Here is a 17,834-nt window from a genome sequence, read left to right on the forward strand (position 1 = left end):
CATGTAAAAGTCCAAATATCACAATACACATAACTCTAAAATGGAGAAATATAAATCAAAACCATTCAAATTTCTGGTCTTTGTTTTGACTTGTGTTAGAATTTTTAACTTAAACAAGATTCGGGGGTTTGATATTCAACCTTGGAGGCTTGGCAGTCAATGAAAGAGGGGAAGGGGATGACGTGCTTTTCCTTTTAATTTTTTTATTTTACTTTTAATTTTGGGTATTTTTATATTTATTTGTATTTTTTCTTTATTTTTAGAGTTAACCTATAATTACAAGTTAGCAATTGAACAACAATATTATTGGTTAAATGATTTTAAATTTAAGATTATTCATGGTTAATTAATAGATGAGATTATTGTAAGAAATGAGGACAAAATTGGGTTATTGTAGATAATTTTTTTAAGAAAAAATTACAAAAAACTACTTATTCTACAACATCTTTTGCAAAAAAGTACCTATTCTTTTTTTTTTTTTTCAAAAACTACCTACGACATAATTGTTTTCAAAACGCTACCATTTAACGTGAACCGTTAGTTGACTATTAAGTGGTGTGTTGATCTAGCATGTGTTTGGCACATGACTCAATTTAAACAAGCAAACCTTACAAATTCCCTTACTCTTTTTTATTTCCCTCCACTCTCATCGCCTCTCTCAGTGTTCATGGAGATTACTCTTCACTACTTCTATTCAATCAATACTTGAATGCTGCATTAACTCATCTATTTTATTGATAAGCTTACAAATCTTCATCTATTTCAATAATCTACTGGTAACACTTGAATTCCTCTATTTTCTTCTTTTTGTAGTTGTCCAATGCATGTTTATTTTTCTTAAAAATCTCACCTTTTAGTACACAAAATTCTCAATTACCTTTGTTCTATTACGTATTCATACTCTGAATTTGTTGTTAATGAAAACAAATTGGCGAAGAGAATTAAGGTTGCTTTCAAATGGGTAACTAAGAAAGGTTAAATTTTTTCCTTGAAATTCTTGGAATTATCTGTGTTTAAGGCTGATTTATGTGTTTAATTGCTTTCAATTTTTTAGGGGTTTTGTTATTGACCAATTCAATAATTTTTCCTCTATTTTATTTTGTGCTTTTATTTTTCGAATTGTAGAAATTTTGCCTATTATTCAATGACTAAGATATGAAGCCAATCAGCATATGATTGCATTTTGGTGGTTGTTTGTGACTAAAAATTACAAAATCAAGTATAGACATTTAGGTCTAATTAGTTTACACCCAAACACGGAGGAAGTTTGTTATTTCGAAATACATTATACGAATGGGAGGAGGGACAATAAGAATGAAAAAACAGATAAAGTAAGCACATGAAGCTTATAGTATTTAATTGCTACTTACATTAGATTTGTGATGAAGCTTAAAGGATTCATAGTCTTTATTAAAATGTTGGGTACAAATTAAAATGTAAGGGTACATATTAAAATATTGGGGTATTACAAATTCTTACTTGAGAGCGTCTTTATAAAAGACGCGTTTCAAATGGGCCGATCCATTATTAATAAAAAAATAACATCCAGAAAAACGCGCACTATGTAATCCTATTTGAAGTTGGTGTTTTAACATATAAAAGTTGATATTATAACCTATTAGAGTTGGTATTATAACCTATTAAAGTTGGTATCTCCATATAGGTTATGATACCAACTCCAAATACCAATTTTAATAGGTTATAATACCAACTTCAATAGGTTATAACACCAACTTCAATAGGTTATAATACCAATTCCAAATAGGATCAAACGTGCACGCCAGTTTTTAAATTTTTCTTTTTTTATTTGTTAGGCCTTGGCCTGGAGTGTCGTTTCTTATAAAGACGATTTCTCAGGAGAGGCGCTGTTGGGGTATACACTTTAATCATAGAGTTCTATTTTATTGTTAAGTCCTATATTTTTTTTTGAAGAGGATGAAAGTATGGTGTGAGTAAAAATGTTAATGAAAGTACATTATAAGAATGAGAAGTGAGATAATTAGAAAGAAAAAAAAAAGGTAGAGCATAAATGAAAGTCTGACTGTATTTATAATTTATTAGAACAAAATAGGGGAAAAAGAAGAAATAAAAGAAAAAAATGACAAAGAATGGAGGGAAATGTACATTTAGTGAATTCATGTGCCACACATATGTCTGGTCAACGCATCACTTGACGGTCAACTAACGATTTACGTTAAGTGGTCGTGTTTGAAAATAATTATGTCAATAATGTAATTTTTTACAAAAACAGTTAGAATAAGTTTTTTTTTTTTTTTTTTTTTTTTTTTTTTTTTTTTTTTTTGCAGAAGTGTTATTAAATAGATTGTTTTTTATAATTATTTTTTATAATTTATTATTTTTTAAAATTAGGCTAATTGTTTGGGACAGGTAAAACATTTGCATTCAACATTATTATATACTCCATTCTTTAACTTCACCCATCTTCGTCACCCATCCACTTTGTGGTGACTACGCTCTCAACTCTTACGCTCTCAACTCTCAAGACTTTCAACCCTCAGTCGCTGTCATTCAGATACTGTCTCTCCCCTTCTTTAAGCCATTGTCAATTTTGAGTTTTTGGTATCGCAAAACCCTAAATTCTAGGGTTTTTACTGTCGACCGAGTAATTTAAACCATGGCTGATAAGCCGAAGAAAGGTCTAATCACTGAAGAAGACGTCTGCACTATCTTGCAGAGGTAGTGATTTCTTTTTACTTGTTTATGTTTTTCTTTTTGTACTTAATTCCAACTTTATCATCAATTTTGGATGATTATGGCCAAACATCAGATATCCGGCGAGTACCGTGCTAGCGTTGCTCAAAGAGGTAAATCAATTGGAAGATGTAAATATTGATTGGCATGCATTGATAGAGAAGACGGAGACTGGCATTAAAAGTGCTAGAGAATATCAAATGTTATGGCGTTTTTTAGCTTATCGGCATCCTTTGATTGATTATATTTCTCCGGATGAATCACCGTTGGTCAGTTTCTTGATTTAATTTGCGGTTCTCAATTTTTTTGGTTGAATTCAATATTTAATCTAAATGATACATTAATAAGTAATTGCTGTGATATGAGCACTTTGTTAAATGTAATAAGAGCATGAGATTAAGTGTTGACAACAATCATTCGTTTGCAAATCAAGAATGAGGCAGCAAACTATTCGTATGTCTTGTTTTATCTGTGGATCAATAACTATTTTAATTATGCTTTACATGGAACATTAACAGAGAAAAGTAAGTTTTTAGTTTGTTGTACTTATGGCCTAATCGTGAAAGGAGAATTGAGGAACATTTCGTTCTATTATGGACCTAATATTTTTCCTATGTAGTAGACATGATGGAATATGATGTAGGGATGTTATGTAGTTGGTCTGATGGATTAATCGTGATTAGTAATAAACTTTTTTCCAAGGGGTGATTAGTAATAAACTAAGATGAGGAAGTTGGCGCCTACTTTGTGCTTTAAAATTTTCATTTGGAAGCCTGACCTGATTGAAATTCTGTGGGCGTGTTTCTTTCTATGTGCACCACCAAGTAGCATGTGGAAACAAGATAACCTCCAGATTTCATTGATATACAAAGTCTTTAGCGTTTAGACTTCATATCTATGGTGCCATGGGTCTTTTGCGTTACCTTGTTGAACTTAGTTGTAAGGGGATTTCTTATGCAAGTGTCAAGACTATTTGTTGTGGCCCTTTTTGTACCCAATTGTGACATATTTTGTTTTTTTGAAAGGTATAAGTTAAAACTAGCAGTGAGATGTTTGATTCGTCTCAATATAAATTATATTAGTATCTTCTTTTTTTTAAAATTTTCAATCATATATAGGTGGAGATATAAGGGATTGAATTAGTACATTGACAAATGTGCAAAATCAAATCAGACATTTGATATGAATAGGAGAGAGTATTATTCTATTGATCGTATGAATAAGATTTTCCGCTTTGCTTTGTGTTTTTGTCAATGGGGAAGTTTTTTTTTGATATAAAAAAACTCCATTCATCGTAATAATGTCCCTTGGAGGTGTACTTTTTTGTGGAAATAAAAAGTCAGGTGATCCTAGGATGTTTTTCGCTGGGCACTACGTTTGAGGACATTTATTACCTAGATGCATAGCTTATAACTGTATGGACAGTTCTTGTAGCAAACAATTGATCTCAACATATTTGTTGAACCATAAATCGAATTTTCAAGAAAGAAAAAAGCAGTTCAATGTGCTTGTAATTTACAAGTTGTGGTGAGTGGTGAATCACTTGGCTTTGCATGGCATGTTTTGTGTATTACCATATGTTTCAATCACTTTAGATGAATGATTTCATGGCTGACTATTGGTGATAATTGCATGCAGGATGATGAAAGTGACTTGGAGTTTGAAGTGGAATGTCCTAGTGTCAGCACTGTAGATGCAATGGATGCTTCTAATTGTGTAAAGGTTAGACATAAATTATGAAGACTTTTCTGATTTTTTTATCGTTAGGCTTCTTTATCAAAATATGCTCTTGTAAGGGAGCCTCATCCACGGGTTCATTATGAAAAATGAAAATACAAAGTGCCTTAACTCTTATCAAAGGTCTTTATAAATATATGCACTTTTCCGTATCTCAGTTAATTTAACCAGATAGCCAACTTCTTTTTTCTCTCTCTTGCTTTCATCAGAAGTTAGGCATCAATTTTCTTCTTATTGACATATACTTTTTTAATCTCTTTAAGAGATGTACGGAATCCCTTGCTGTGAAGGTTGGGATGTTTTTGACTTGTGTTTTATGATGTTTGTATATCACTAAGTAAGAGTATGATATAAGCCACTTTATAAATGTTTTTGTTGGCATTGAAGATTTTATATTGCCATATTGGTACGTCATTGTTTTTGGCTTCACGATTTGTCATAATTGTAGCTTTGATTTTAAATCAAAGATTTTATGAATCCTCCTTATTATTTTCTTGAGGCTAATTTTTGAGTCTTGACTTTTGAGAGAACAACGAGGATACATAATTATTTTTATAAGACATACAAAGGGGTGATACTATCATCAATGAATTTTCGGAGAAGCGTCGTATACCTTTCTTATTCATTATTGGCCAGCTAATTTGGGAAGTATGTCTCGTTTATGATTAATGTTGAAGGGCTATATTTTGGAGGAGGCATGCTTATAAAAATTCTTGTATTAAGTGTTGACGATGATCTTATCAAGATGTCGGTTCAATTTATATTCAAATTTGTACTGAATATAGTTATAGGGGAAATGGTAGACTGCCTATATCTATGTTAGACGTGTAATTATTTTCATAGTCCCTGTCTTTTATGCTTTTATGCTGATCAATGGGCCTTTTTAGGTTCTTACTTCTGGAGCCCACAAGTCTCGTACACATAACAACTCTATTTTTGAGGTTTCAAAGGCTTCTTCAGAAAATCCGCAAATTCAGAAACGCTCACAAGCTGCTGGGACCTTTGGTGGAGGACTGGAAGCAAATGGATTGACAAGCCACAATCTTAAGAAAAGAAAACATTTGTCGGAGGAGGAAGATCTAGAACTAATTGCTAATGCTAAGAAAGGAGAAAACAAAGGGGAGAAAAGTATTCAGCGATTTCAGGTTTTTTACACACTATACTCTAATATATATGATTACCATGTTTATGTTTCTTGTCTTTGATCTGTAAATGCATCTTGGTTTAAGTGACAAGCAAATGTATGTATCTCTGTAGTCAAAATTTATTCAATTCTACACTTGGATGTGGAAACATTGTGGGGCTTTCGTTGAGCTTCACAGTTCACTGACCATAATTGGTGAACTAGGATACTCCTTTGTTCCAATGTAATTTGAACCCTTCTCAGGACGCAAAGGATAAGGCAACAAATAGTTGTTGCATTAACCATTTTTTGGAAACATAGTTATGTGGTTAGTGGAGTTTTTTTTTTCTTTAATAATGAAAAAGAACAGGAGATAGATGGTGGTTTAAACTGTGGGAAAGGTGTATTTGAATAATGGAAAAACTATCTAAAATGAAGTGCTCCAAGTTTGGACAAAAAATTGTTGGAACTAATTTGGGGATGGTGGAGCTATTATTTTAAAAATCTTGGATAAAATGAATCCCTTCTTTTCTTGAAAGGTTTGTTTTTCTCTATTGCTACTCCTTAGTCAATAGCAAGATCACTTAATTGAAAAGTGGAGGTCTAGTTTAGTAGTTTAGTAAGAGAGAGAGAGAGAGAGAGGGGTACAGACTAGGACTAGGATCAGGAGTTGATGAAAATGGAAAGTGGAAATTGAGCACTTTGTTCTAGGCGCTTATCAAATTATATGGTGATTGTTGGCTGTTCCTAACTTTATCTTTCAAGTTATGGTATGAATGTGCCTGCATACACTGAAAATCCTCTTATAATTTAAATTGTGATCCGTTGTCATCTAGTCTGGTTAAGATGTCTGGGTTTCTCTCAGGTTCCCGGGTTCAAATCCCGGCAACGGAAGTTCACAATCATTGACACGACCTCAAAGTTTCATTTAGATTAGGAAAAATCCATTTCTGACACGCGCGTAATTTTATTTTGATTATATCCTACTCATTTTTAAAGATAGGCTTCATGTGCTACTTTTTTCTTCTATTGCTGACTTAACATTGGCATATACAGAAGCCAAATAATATTAGGAAGAAGCCGGTGTCGCATAACACAGCTAGTGTACAAACTCCTGACATTGATGCTGCCCGTCATGCTCTTAAAATGGCTCTCAAGGATAGTCCAACTGGTGCTGGCACTGGTATGATTCTTTCAAGTACATCATTTCTTGTTGTAGAATGGAGCTTCCTGCTTGATGCCTGGTTTTCTCATGTAATCAGGGATGAATCTATTTTCTATCACCTTCTTGTGCTCCCAAGTCTTGACTATTATGTTCAAGTGAGCTTTTCTACAGTCATCTTGATGCTAAAACTGAATTCTGATTTGCATACTTTGTTCAGCCATCGTTTTTACTTGGTTTAAAATGGTTTTTTTTTTTTATAATTGTTATTATGTGCCTCAATTTACGAATTTCTTCCACTTCCTTTGCTTTCATATTGTGACTATCTTGACCGTATATGCTGCTTGCATCCATTCCTGTGATATTGGTATTGAGAAGCTTCTCTGGCTGACACATTTTCACAGTCAAAGAAAGGGAGATTATGCCTGAAGTCTTTCATGGGTGAATTCAGTACTCAATTTGAATCTCAATTAAGTTATGATGTGTGTAAAGTGTAGAGACTGAGACTTGTCTCTCTGTCTCTCTCTGCCTCTCTCTCTCTCTCTGCCTCTCTCTCTCTTCCTCTCCCTCTCGCACAAATTTGGTCTAGAGGGGTATGTTTGGTGGGACATTTTTATGATAAATGTGAGGGTTCTATATTGTTTTTGCTGCATTTTTCTTGTTTCAAGCTTATTTCCTCTACTAAAAGCTTCCTAATCATCTCAATGTTTATACTGGCAAATTCAATGATATTTATATTTTCCATGAAGGTGTTTGAAACTCTTTCATCAAGCCCATTGAAATCAAATTGATACAACAGGCCCCTTTTAGGTTTTATTCTTGATAAGCATGCTCTTTTTGATAATATCATTTCCTTATAAAGAAACCTTATCTATTGGAAGTGCTTTTATGGGTCTTGATGAAGTGGGTTATAAATATCTATTAAAGCCATTCGAATTTTGTTGGTCTTCTTTTCTCAAGTTCTCATTTGATAATATTATTTTCTTCATTTCTTGTTAATATGAAGTGTAGAAAGTCTTCTTTGAAATATTTGTGTATTTATAAAATGGGTGTTTTTTAGGTTTTCAATGAATGCCTATGAGTCTATTTGGCCTAGCTTTTGAAAACCAACTTTTGTTTCTTTAAAGTAGTAATTTAGAAACTGTATCTAGAAAAACATTTTTGGAGACAAAATTATTTTACCTTATATTTTTTATGTGTATTTTGAAATGTTTGACTTTTAATAATCTCCAATTATCCTTTAAGAAACCACTTTTAAGGAGTTTCTTAAAGGCTTGGACGTACAATAATAGAATTATTCAAATAAAGGCCTTTTTCCGAATAACTTGTGGAGGTGGTTATTAGGAGCTAAGTAACCTCCATTATGGAAGTTACCTTACAAATTACGTGTAGATGCTTAAAATATAGCTTAGTTTCTTTCCTTTTGCTTTGTTAATTTACTATAAATAGTCTTCTGTGTAATAGCATTAGAGTTGTTGAATTATAAAATCAAAACTAGAAACTTTGTTTCAAAACCATGTCTTCTTCTTTTGTTTTTGGATTAGAACTACAGGAAAGAAAGTCCTGATGCTGAGTGTGAGTAGTAATCGTACTTGTGATCTTTGGAGCATTTACTTTCTATTGTGGTGTACCATTTAAAGTCTCCAACCATCATCCTGTTCATCCACAAAAATTGTCATCTACTTATGCTTGTTGTGCTGTGTCTCTATCAACAAATGCACTTGCATTTCATCTACATCTCATCCTCTACTCTTCATTTCCCCCTTTACATATTCTACCTAAAACGATGCTCATTGGTCCATAATCATAACCATTTCTTTCTTATCCATCCCTAAGCCATTATTCAAGTCTGTTCTGAAAAAATCAAATACAACAAAAAACTAGCGTTAACACTAGAGAGAAAAACATTCTTCTGAGGAATGCTAGGACAGGTTTAAGAGTCGATGAGATACTTTTCTTCTTAACACCAGGTAACCAACGCTCTTCATTATCACTCGAAATTTTTGTCGTTGGATCTTCTGGAGTGGTAGCAAGGGAGACAATCTTCGCTGCTTGGAGATATATTGGTACTTCCCAAACAATCTGTTGAGACATGCTGTACAAGAGGATCCCGGGATGAGCTTGAGTAGCCTTAGCCCTTAGGTATTTCTACAACATTTTAAGGAGCCCACTAGATTCTCCATTGCCTATTATTTTGGCATGAGTGTCCAAGAATGTTGCAACTTTTACAAATATCAGGAATAAATTCATGCTCTACCTTATGCTTTTACATTTGAGACTTAGCATAAAAGTTCACTTTTTTAGGGAGCTGTTTAGTGATGCCAACATCAATCAGAACCCTTGAATAACCAGGTACTAGCATGTGCACAGAGGAACCCCTTTAGTACTAGCAATCATATTGAGTGAATCATCACTCCAGCAAGCACGAGGAAGGTTAGGTAACCTAGGAATTAACCTCATGATCTCAGCCTCATAGTCAAAGTTTGGGGACCAACTCTTAACAACAGGCTTCCTACCCATAAAGTGATCAGAATTTAAAACCATATCAATTTCCTCATGATCTTTCAAACAGAAAATGAAATAGCCTTGCTTATGGCAAGTGATCTTTGACAGTGCAGAGAGGATCATTGGTCCTTTGCATAGCCTTGAGAATGCCCTAACGGATTTTTTTTTTCTCCAACAACAAAGACCATAACTGAGTATACCCATTTTTGTGTCACAGTATCTACCTGAGTGTCAAAGATAAGCAAGAGATTCGCCAGCATCATCTTAAAGAGATGAAATTAAATTTCTTACTCTTAATAGACAGAGGAGGGAACAATTGACGCCAAAACAGAGGAATTTGATGGAGCTTCAATAGGGGGAGTTAATTGTTTCATTGACTATGGCATGTTTTTTCATCAAATCTTCAATATTTTCCATGATCACAGCTTGTACCTTGAGTGTATTAAGATTCTTAGGATGGTACGACATTGCAAAAATGAATGAAAAGCTTCTGGATTAAGATTATTGATTCACCATCTTCACCCAAAGGACCAACGAGAACTTAGCATGCGATACCGCTGCCTTGAAGCTTCAAGAGCCTCACCAATATTCAACGAAGAATTATGTGAGGGTGAGCATGTCTGATCAAATTTCTCAACTCCAGCCTTGGAGCAAGTCCTTCACAAGTAAAATCAGCCTAGTTTGAAGGGAAAGCTTCCCTCTAGCAAAAGTTTTTTAGATTATATATATCAATGTGATTTGAAATGGAATTTGATCCGATACGAGAAATGAAAGCGGAAATGAGATCCGTTGAGGAGTTTTGGAAATGTAGGAAAAGTAGGTACATTTTTATTTTACAACAAAAAATAAAATGAGCAAGAAAGGCAAGGAAAGAAGATGACTAAAATCAGCCGCCGCACAGTGCCAACAGGCAGTTTGTACCCATGCCACCCACTTGCTCATCCGGGTCATGCCCACCTTTAATGTTAATAGCAATGCTAATAGAAACCTTTGAGCTAGTCTCTCGGTGTTTTTTTGTCACTGTGTTCTTTCTTTTTTTTTTTTTTTTTTTGAAATGAGTTACTGTCTTTTTACTAATACTTGTCATGAAAGATTTGTCGCTTTAGTTTTGACACTATCCTGACTGTTGGTTTTACATTATGTAGCTGGTTCCAATAATTCAGTCAAAATAAGTGCATCAAAAAGGAATCTGTCGGCTGTTAAAGTTTCTGGGGTACCATCTCAACAGCAACCTTCTCCGTTCTTTAGTGCTGGAGCATCTGGGAAAGCTGCACCTATTGGCTCATTTTCAAAGTTTTCTTCTCAGAAAAAGGCACTGCATTCCAGTGTCGGTGAGGATCCCATTCAAGCTGCTGCAGTTGCTGCAGGGGCTCGCATTGGTAGTGACTCAGATGCTGCGTCTCTTCGTAAAGCTGAACTGCTAGTCAAAACTTCTGGAGCAGGGAATTCAAGTCCGTTGCCTCCCAATGTACATTTTATTTGCACTGGTCTGGCTCAAACACCAACTTCTGGGAGTCAACAAACCAGGCATAGCGCAGTAGGACCCTCTGTCTCCCAGCTCGCAAAGGTGAAATCTACACCAGCCGTAGCAGGGGAGCGAAGCTCTTTTCAACAAGTGGAAAACATAGCTTCAACAACTGTAAATATCCAAGGCTCAGATCCTAAATTGGTGACTAAAGTCGGAAATAACGGTGATCCCATTACCCAATGTTTTCCGAAAACATCGCTTGATAACAAGTGTCAGGCAACATCTCCTGTTAAACATACATCTGATCCAGGCAATTCTCAAGACACAACCAACAATGATGATGTCACTAAGATAAGAAGGTAAAGGTCATACAAGCAAGCTGTAGTGTTTAGTTTCGAAGGATTATGAGGAGTCACATGTCTTTAGAGCAAGTATTCTATGATTAATGAAACACTAATTATGGTGTTTGATGAGGATGCTTGGAAAAATGAAGGCTTCAAGTAAATCGTAAGGTTGTAGTAAAATGTCTTGCCAATTTCCAAATGAACTTGTTGGATCATAGTCCTATATGGAGGTTTATATGTAAATTTCATGTCATTGTAAGTTATTGAAGTTGTTCTTATACCCAACTTAAAGTGATTTAATTAAGTTAAAGGGTCAGAGCTTAATGTATCAATAAGTTGTGGGCTTTACAGTTTACATGTGTTGAGACTTCTTTTCTGACTGTGTTTTATGATGAACTGAATAATAGTCATAAGTTGATATTATATATAGTAGTTGTAGTCCCTAGGTTGTACGTATTCCGTTTCTATCTGTTATTCCATTATTAGAGAGATTTAAAGTGAGAATATTAAAGATTACTATAGAGAATACATATCAACTTGGAAGATCTAACTATTCTCGTTCTCTAAATAACTTTCAACTTTGTCGGATTATGTTTTTAGTAATGATTTTTACTATTTTGTCCCACTAGGTAGTATTAGTGACTTTTTTTGTTGAATTGTTAGGATATCGTCTTTTGTCTAAATTGTTTAGAAATTTGGTATTATCATGATTCGTATTATGTTTTGCATTTTTAAATAGAATAATTTGTGAAATACAACCTTTAAATCTAGGGCTATTGCGAATTACAGTTTCAAAGTTTATTTTTTACGAATTACAATCTCTAAAGTATCAAAGTTTATTTAAGTTTATTTGTCCAGCGTTTCTCTAAAGTTTATTTAAGCCACGTGACAGTAGACCACTAAAATGACCTTTGTCCAGCGTAAATGACCGTTGATCATTACTAATCACCTTTGACTTTCCTGATTACCATTGGTACCCTTGTGTTTTAGCACTTTAACATCGTTATTTTGCTAATCATAACGGTTTTTTTTCAACAAAGGACCTCGTGATTACCCTTATGGGGTAACTCTTTCGAAAGTGCGATCGAAAAAAGTACATATTCGCCTATTTTTCGGCACGTAGACCGAAAAGATATCTAACAAGTTTTTACCCATCATAACGATATTTTCTGAAAAAACAGACGTCGCAATTATCCTTATGGGATAACTCTTTCGAAAATCTGGTCGAAACAAGTATTTATTCGCCTATTTTTCGGTACTTAGACCGAAAAAGATATATAACGTCATTTTTACCCATCATAACGATATTATTTGAAAACATAGACGTCGCAACTATCCATATAAGGGATAACTCTCTGAAAATTCGGTCGAAACAAGTACTGATTTGCCTATTTTCTGACACGTAGACCGAAAAAGATATTTAACGTCGTTTTTACACATCATAACGACATTTTAAAAAAAAGGACGTTGCGATTACCCTTGTGGAATAACTCTTTCAAAAATCCGGTCAAAACAAGTACTTATTCGCCTATTTTTTGGCATGTACATCGAAAAAGATATTTAGTGTTGTTTATAAAAATATCATTAGGATGGGTAAAAATGACGTTAAATATCTATTTCGTTTTACGTGCCAAAAAATAGGCCAATAAGTATTTGTTTCGACCGGATTTTCGAAATAATTACCGGTTCAAGATAATTGCGACGTCTATTTTTTCAAAAAAAATAGCATTATGATAGGAAAAAATAACGTTAAAGTGCTAAAACATAAAGGGTATCATTGTTAATTAGGAAAGTCAAAGGTTATTAGAAATGGTCAACAAAAGTCAAAAAGGTGATTAGCAATGATCAACGGTCATTTAAGCTGGTCAAAGGTCATTTGGTTGGCTAGCGGTCACTTGGCTTGAATGGAGAAGAGTTTGATACTTTGGAGGCTATACTTCGCAAAAAATAAACTTTGAGGTTGTAATTCGCAAAAACTCCAAACTTAAAGGTTGTAATTCGCAAAAACTCCAAACTTAAAGGCTGTAATTCACAAATTATTTTTTTAATTAATATCTAGTTTGTTATTACCGCTTTTCTTCCATGGAACACATTTTTCCTATAGTTAGTTCATGTTTTTTAGGAATCATTTTTTTTTTCTTATTCTCTGTTAGCTATGTCTAACTCTGTTAATATTACTTTCAACATCAATTCAATTCCTATTTAAATGACTCAAACTTTGAAAAAAAATAAAAAAATAAAAAAATAAAAAAAAATAAAAACATTTTCATCGATCTTGGATTTATAAGTTGCTTGGATTTATAAGTTGCAACCTTGTGATAAGCGTTGATTTTCCTACCATACTTATTGAATCGAGTATCTCTGATCAAAAGGAGTTTCAAAGGCGAGAGTGTAAAATCGCATATGTATGATGATTATTGAAAGAGCCATTCTTGAAACATTTAGAGGTACAATGTCTGATGATATCGCTACCACTAAAGTTATCATTTTAGAAATGGAAAAATATTTGTCAAAAATAAAAAGGCTAAAATCGGTATAATTTTAAGAACTTCAATTCATTGAGAAATACATATAATGATAATACCAGAGAGTACGTAATGGAAATGTCAAATCTAACTTCAAAACTCAAAAACTAAAACTTGAAATATCTAAGGATTAAGTTATGTACTTGGTTTTAATATCTCTTCCAGCAAGTTTTGACTACTTTAAGGTGAGCTATAACTGTTAGAAAGGGACTTGGTCTCTAAATGAGCTCATCACACATTGTGTATAGGAAAAGGAAAGGTCGAAGTTAGAAAAGACTAAAAGTGCTCATCTTGCCTTTACATCAAAATCTAAAACAAGGCCCAAAGAAAATCAAAGTTGCAAATAAAAAACATAAAAAAATACAATAAAAGGATAAATCAACCAATGTTGAAAATAATGGTTGTTTCTTTTTCCACAGAAAGAAGTAATGCAATAATTATCACGATTGGCGTGCTAAAAAGGTATAATTCTTAGTTTGGTTTGTTTTGAGGTTAATTTAGTTTCAGCGCCTAGACACATATGGTGGATAGAATCTGGTGCGACCACTAGCATTACTATGTCTTTCCAAGGTTACCCGAGTTGTTGAAAATAAAGCTGAAATCTTTGAGGATTTAGTTATGTACTTGGTTTTAATATCTCTTCCAGCAAGTTTTGACTAGTTTAAGGTGAGCTATAACTGTTCGAAAGGGACTTGGTCTCTAAATGAGCTCATCTCACGTTGTGTATAGGAAAATGAAAGGTTCAAGTTAGAAAAGACTAAAAGTTCTCATCTTGCCTTTACTTCAATATAAAAAGAAAGGCCAAAGAAAATAGAAGTTGCAGATAAAGAACGTAAAAAATACAATAAAAGGATAAATCAACCAATGTTGAAAATAATGGTTGTTTCTTTTGCCATAGAAAGAAGTAATGCAACAATTATCATGATTGGCGTGCTAAAAAGGTATACTTCTTAATTTGGTTTGTTCTGAGGTTAATTTAGTTTCGCACCTAGACACATATGGTGGATAGACTCTGGTGCGACCACTAGCATCACTATGTCTTTCCAAGGTTACCCGAGTTTTTGAAAATAAACTAATGGTGAAAGCTATATTTATATGGAAAATGATAAGACGGTTGAAGTATAAGCAATTTGAAATTATAGATTATTGTTGAAGACTAAATTTTAGTTGAATCTTAATGACACATTTATTGTATCATCTTTTCAATGAAATTTGATTTCAGTTTCTGCTTTAGACAAATTTGGTTTTTCTTGTTTATATAAAAGTAAAATTTTTTGTTTGTTTCATGATTTAAACTTAGTTAGTTATGTTTCTCTATTGTTAAATGATAATCTATGTATAATTGATTTTATTGCTTCATATAATGAATCCTTTCAATTATCATCTTGAGAAATAAAAATAAAGGCAACTAATGAATATTCAGAATCACTATGGCGCAGGAGATTAGGCAATATCTCCAAAAGGAGAATGAAAAGGCTTGTGTATGGTAGATATTTAGGACCTTGAATGTTCACATACTTGAATGTGTGTGCTGAATGTATTAATGGAAAACAAACCAATCAAAGGAGATATGATGTCAATAGGTCTTTGGATGTCTTAGAACTTATTCACACATATATTTGTAATACATTTTCAAGTCCTTGGGTTGGACAACTATATTATACCACGTAATGAATGATCATTATAGATATGACTACATATATTTCATTCATGAAAAGGCTCAATTACTAGATATGTTCAAAATTATAAGGCTAAAGTTGAAAATCAACTTACCAAAAAGATTAAAGATGTTAGATTCGATTGTAAGGGGTGAATACTATGGTCGTTTTGATGGTACAGGTGAACAATGTCCATGGCGTTAGCTATGTGGTATTGTTTCTAAGTACACCATGCCTAGTACTCCAACTATGAATGATGTTGCTGAGAGACGAAATAGAACTAAAGAAAATGCTAAGGAGCATGATTAGTCATTTTACTTAAGCGGAGTCATTTTGGGGAGAAGCACTTAAGACTGCAGCTTATATTCCTAACAGAGTACCCAACAAAAATAACTAATAATAAGACCTCATATGAACTATGAACTGGCAAAAAGCTGAGTTTGAATCATAAAAGTTCTACCTTTTGAGAGTGGATAAATGCCAAAAAAGTCAAGTCTGAATACATGGTATTGGAGAATGACCCTATCCACTTTCATCAAGCTATGAAAAGTGTAAATTCTCAATTGTGGTTAAATGCAACGAATAAGGAAATGCAATTCATAAAGGACAATTGAGGTTAAAGCTTGTCTAGTAGTGTAGGATTTTACACAAAAAGAAGGCTTTGATTGCAAAGAGACTTTATCTTTAGTTTCTTCGGAAGGCTGCTCATTTTAATCTAAAGGTACTTCAATGGATGTAAAAGACATTGTTTCTCAATGGTAATATTGATGAGACAATTTATATGAAGTAACCTGAAAACTTTGTGATGGGTGACCCGAAGAAGATGATTTGTAAACTCGAGAAATTCATCTATGGACTTAAGTAGGCGTCTCGTGAATGGTATTTGCCGTTTTATTAAGTGATTTCCGTATTGGATTTTGAGATGAATTTACTTGATGAATGCATTTTCCACAAGTTTAATGGAAATTTTCTATCTTGATGACATATTGCTTGCCAGCAACGATATAAGTTTTTTTTGTGTGTGTGAAATTAAAAATATTTTTATTAAAGAATATCGAGATAAAAAATCTTGGTGATGCCTTTTTCGTATTGGGTATTAAAATACATTGGGATCGTTCTCAAGGCATTTTTGGACTATCACATGAGAGTTATATCTAAAATATGTTAAAAAGGTATACCATGCAAAACTGCGAACTAGGAAATATCCCTATAGCTAAGGGAGACAAATTTAGTCTTGATCAGGACCCTACGAATGAATTTGAGAAAAAAGAAATAAAAAATATTCCTTATGTTTCGGCAGTAGGGAGTTTGATGTATGCCAAGTCTACACTCGTCCAAATATAATATCACAAGGATGTTGGAGCAATATATAAGCAATCTAGGTGGTCAGATAAACTTGAGGTCATTGTGTATGATATATATAACATCAAAAAGTCAAAAGTGTCTTATGATATCTGCAGAGGACGAAGAAATACATGCTCACATATAGGTGGTCAGATAAACTTGAGGTCATTGTGTATGATATATATATATATATATATATATATATATATATATATATATATATATATATATATATATATATATATATATATATATATATATATATATATATATATATATATATATATATATATATATATATATATATATATATATATATATATATATATATATACATGAGTCTATTCCCACAATATTGCAAAATAAAAAAATAATTCCCACTTTCCTTAAAATGGGAAAGTAATTCCCACTTTACCGTCCACGTAGGATTATTTTGAAAATTTTTTTTTTTTAATTTTTAATATAACCGCTACTTGAGGTAGCGGTTTTGTTTAGGGAATTGAAGAAAATCGCCAGATGAAATGGCGGTTTGGTATTTTTTTTTTTTTTTAAAAAAAAAAAATTTTGGGTAAACCGCCACTTGAAGTGGCGGTTTTGTAGCAGTACAAAACAGCAGCTTCGAGTTGTTCACTGCATTTCTTATTCCTCTTTGCATCTTCGTGGCTGCTGCTCTTGTTTTTGCTTAAAAAAAAAAATTTATTCACTCTCATTTACTTCAAATATACAATTCCTCTCATTCAACTAAACTAATCAACTACATTCCCATCCTTTCCTTGTGTAGTAGATCATTTTCAATCTCATTTAAGGTATGAATAACAACCCTAATTTTTTTTTCAATATGCAAATTGTTTTTTTGTTCATTATTGTTGTCAATTGAAGTTATAAATACGTTGTTGGTAATTTACATTCTCTTGTTTTCATTATATAAGCTTACATTTTACACATTTGTAGTTGAATTTTAGGATTTGGTTTGTATGCATATAAAGTGTTTGATGATATGCTTCAATGAAAGTTTATTACTTTGTATTTGCAGAATATGGATCATTATCCCGTTATAGTGTATTGGGGTGGGGAAGTAAGTTATACTGGATCCGATGTTGGGTATAATGGAGGATTAAATACAGTGATGTTTATCCATCGTCAAAATACGACTTTTGAGGTGTTTGTTAGCAAAGTCTATGATGTAATTGGTTGTGATCGCAACTCTTTTATGTTAAAATTGGAGATGAAATATCCGGTGACTGGGAAAAATGTGT

General features: G+C 33.0%; 1 protein-coding gene across 1 annotated transcript; it reads left to right on the forward strand.

Annotated features, from left to right (window-relative positions):
* The first annotated feature begins 649 nt into the window (after window positions 1-649).
* Window positions 650-11,472, forward strand: LOC130805423 (uncharacterized). The gene is made up of 7 exons (XM_057670224.1): window positions 650-776; window positions 2,389-2,697; window positions 2,789-2,981; window positions 4,351-4,434; window positions 5,337-5,594; window positions 6,629-6,755; window positions 10,385-11,472. Exons 2-7 carry the CDS (start codon window positions 2,636-2,638, stop codon window positions 11,068-11,070), a joined length of 1,410 nt encoding a protein of 469 aa, XP_057526207.1. The 5' UTR covers window positions 650-776; window positions 2,389-2,635; the 3' UTR covers window positions 11,071-11,472.
* Window positions 11,473-17,834: the final 6,362 nt, after the last annotated feature.

This window comes from Amaranthus tricolor, chromosome 1 (genome assembly GCF_026212465.1).
Source record: "Amaranthus tricolor cultivar Red isolate AtriRed21 chromosome 1, ASM2621246v1, whole genome shotgun sequence".
Taxonomy (NCBI): domain Eukaryota; kingdom Viridiplantae; phylum Streptophyta; class Magnoliopsida; order Caryophyllales; family Amaranthaceae; genus Amaranthus; species Amaranthus tricolor.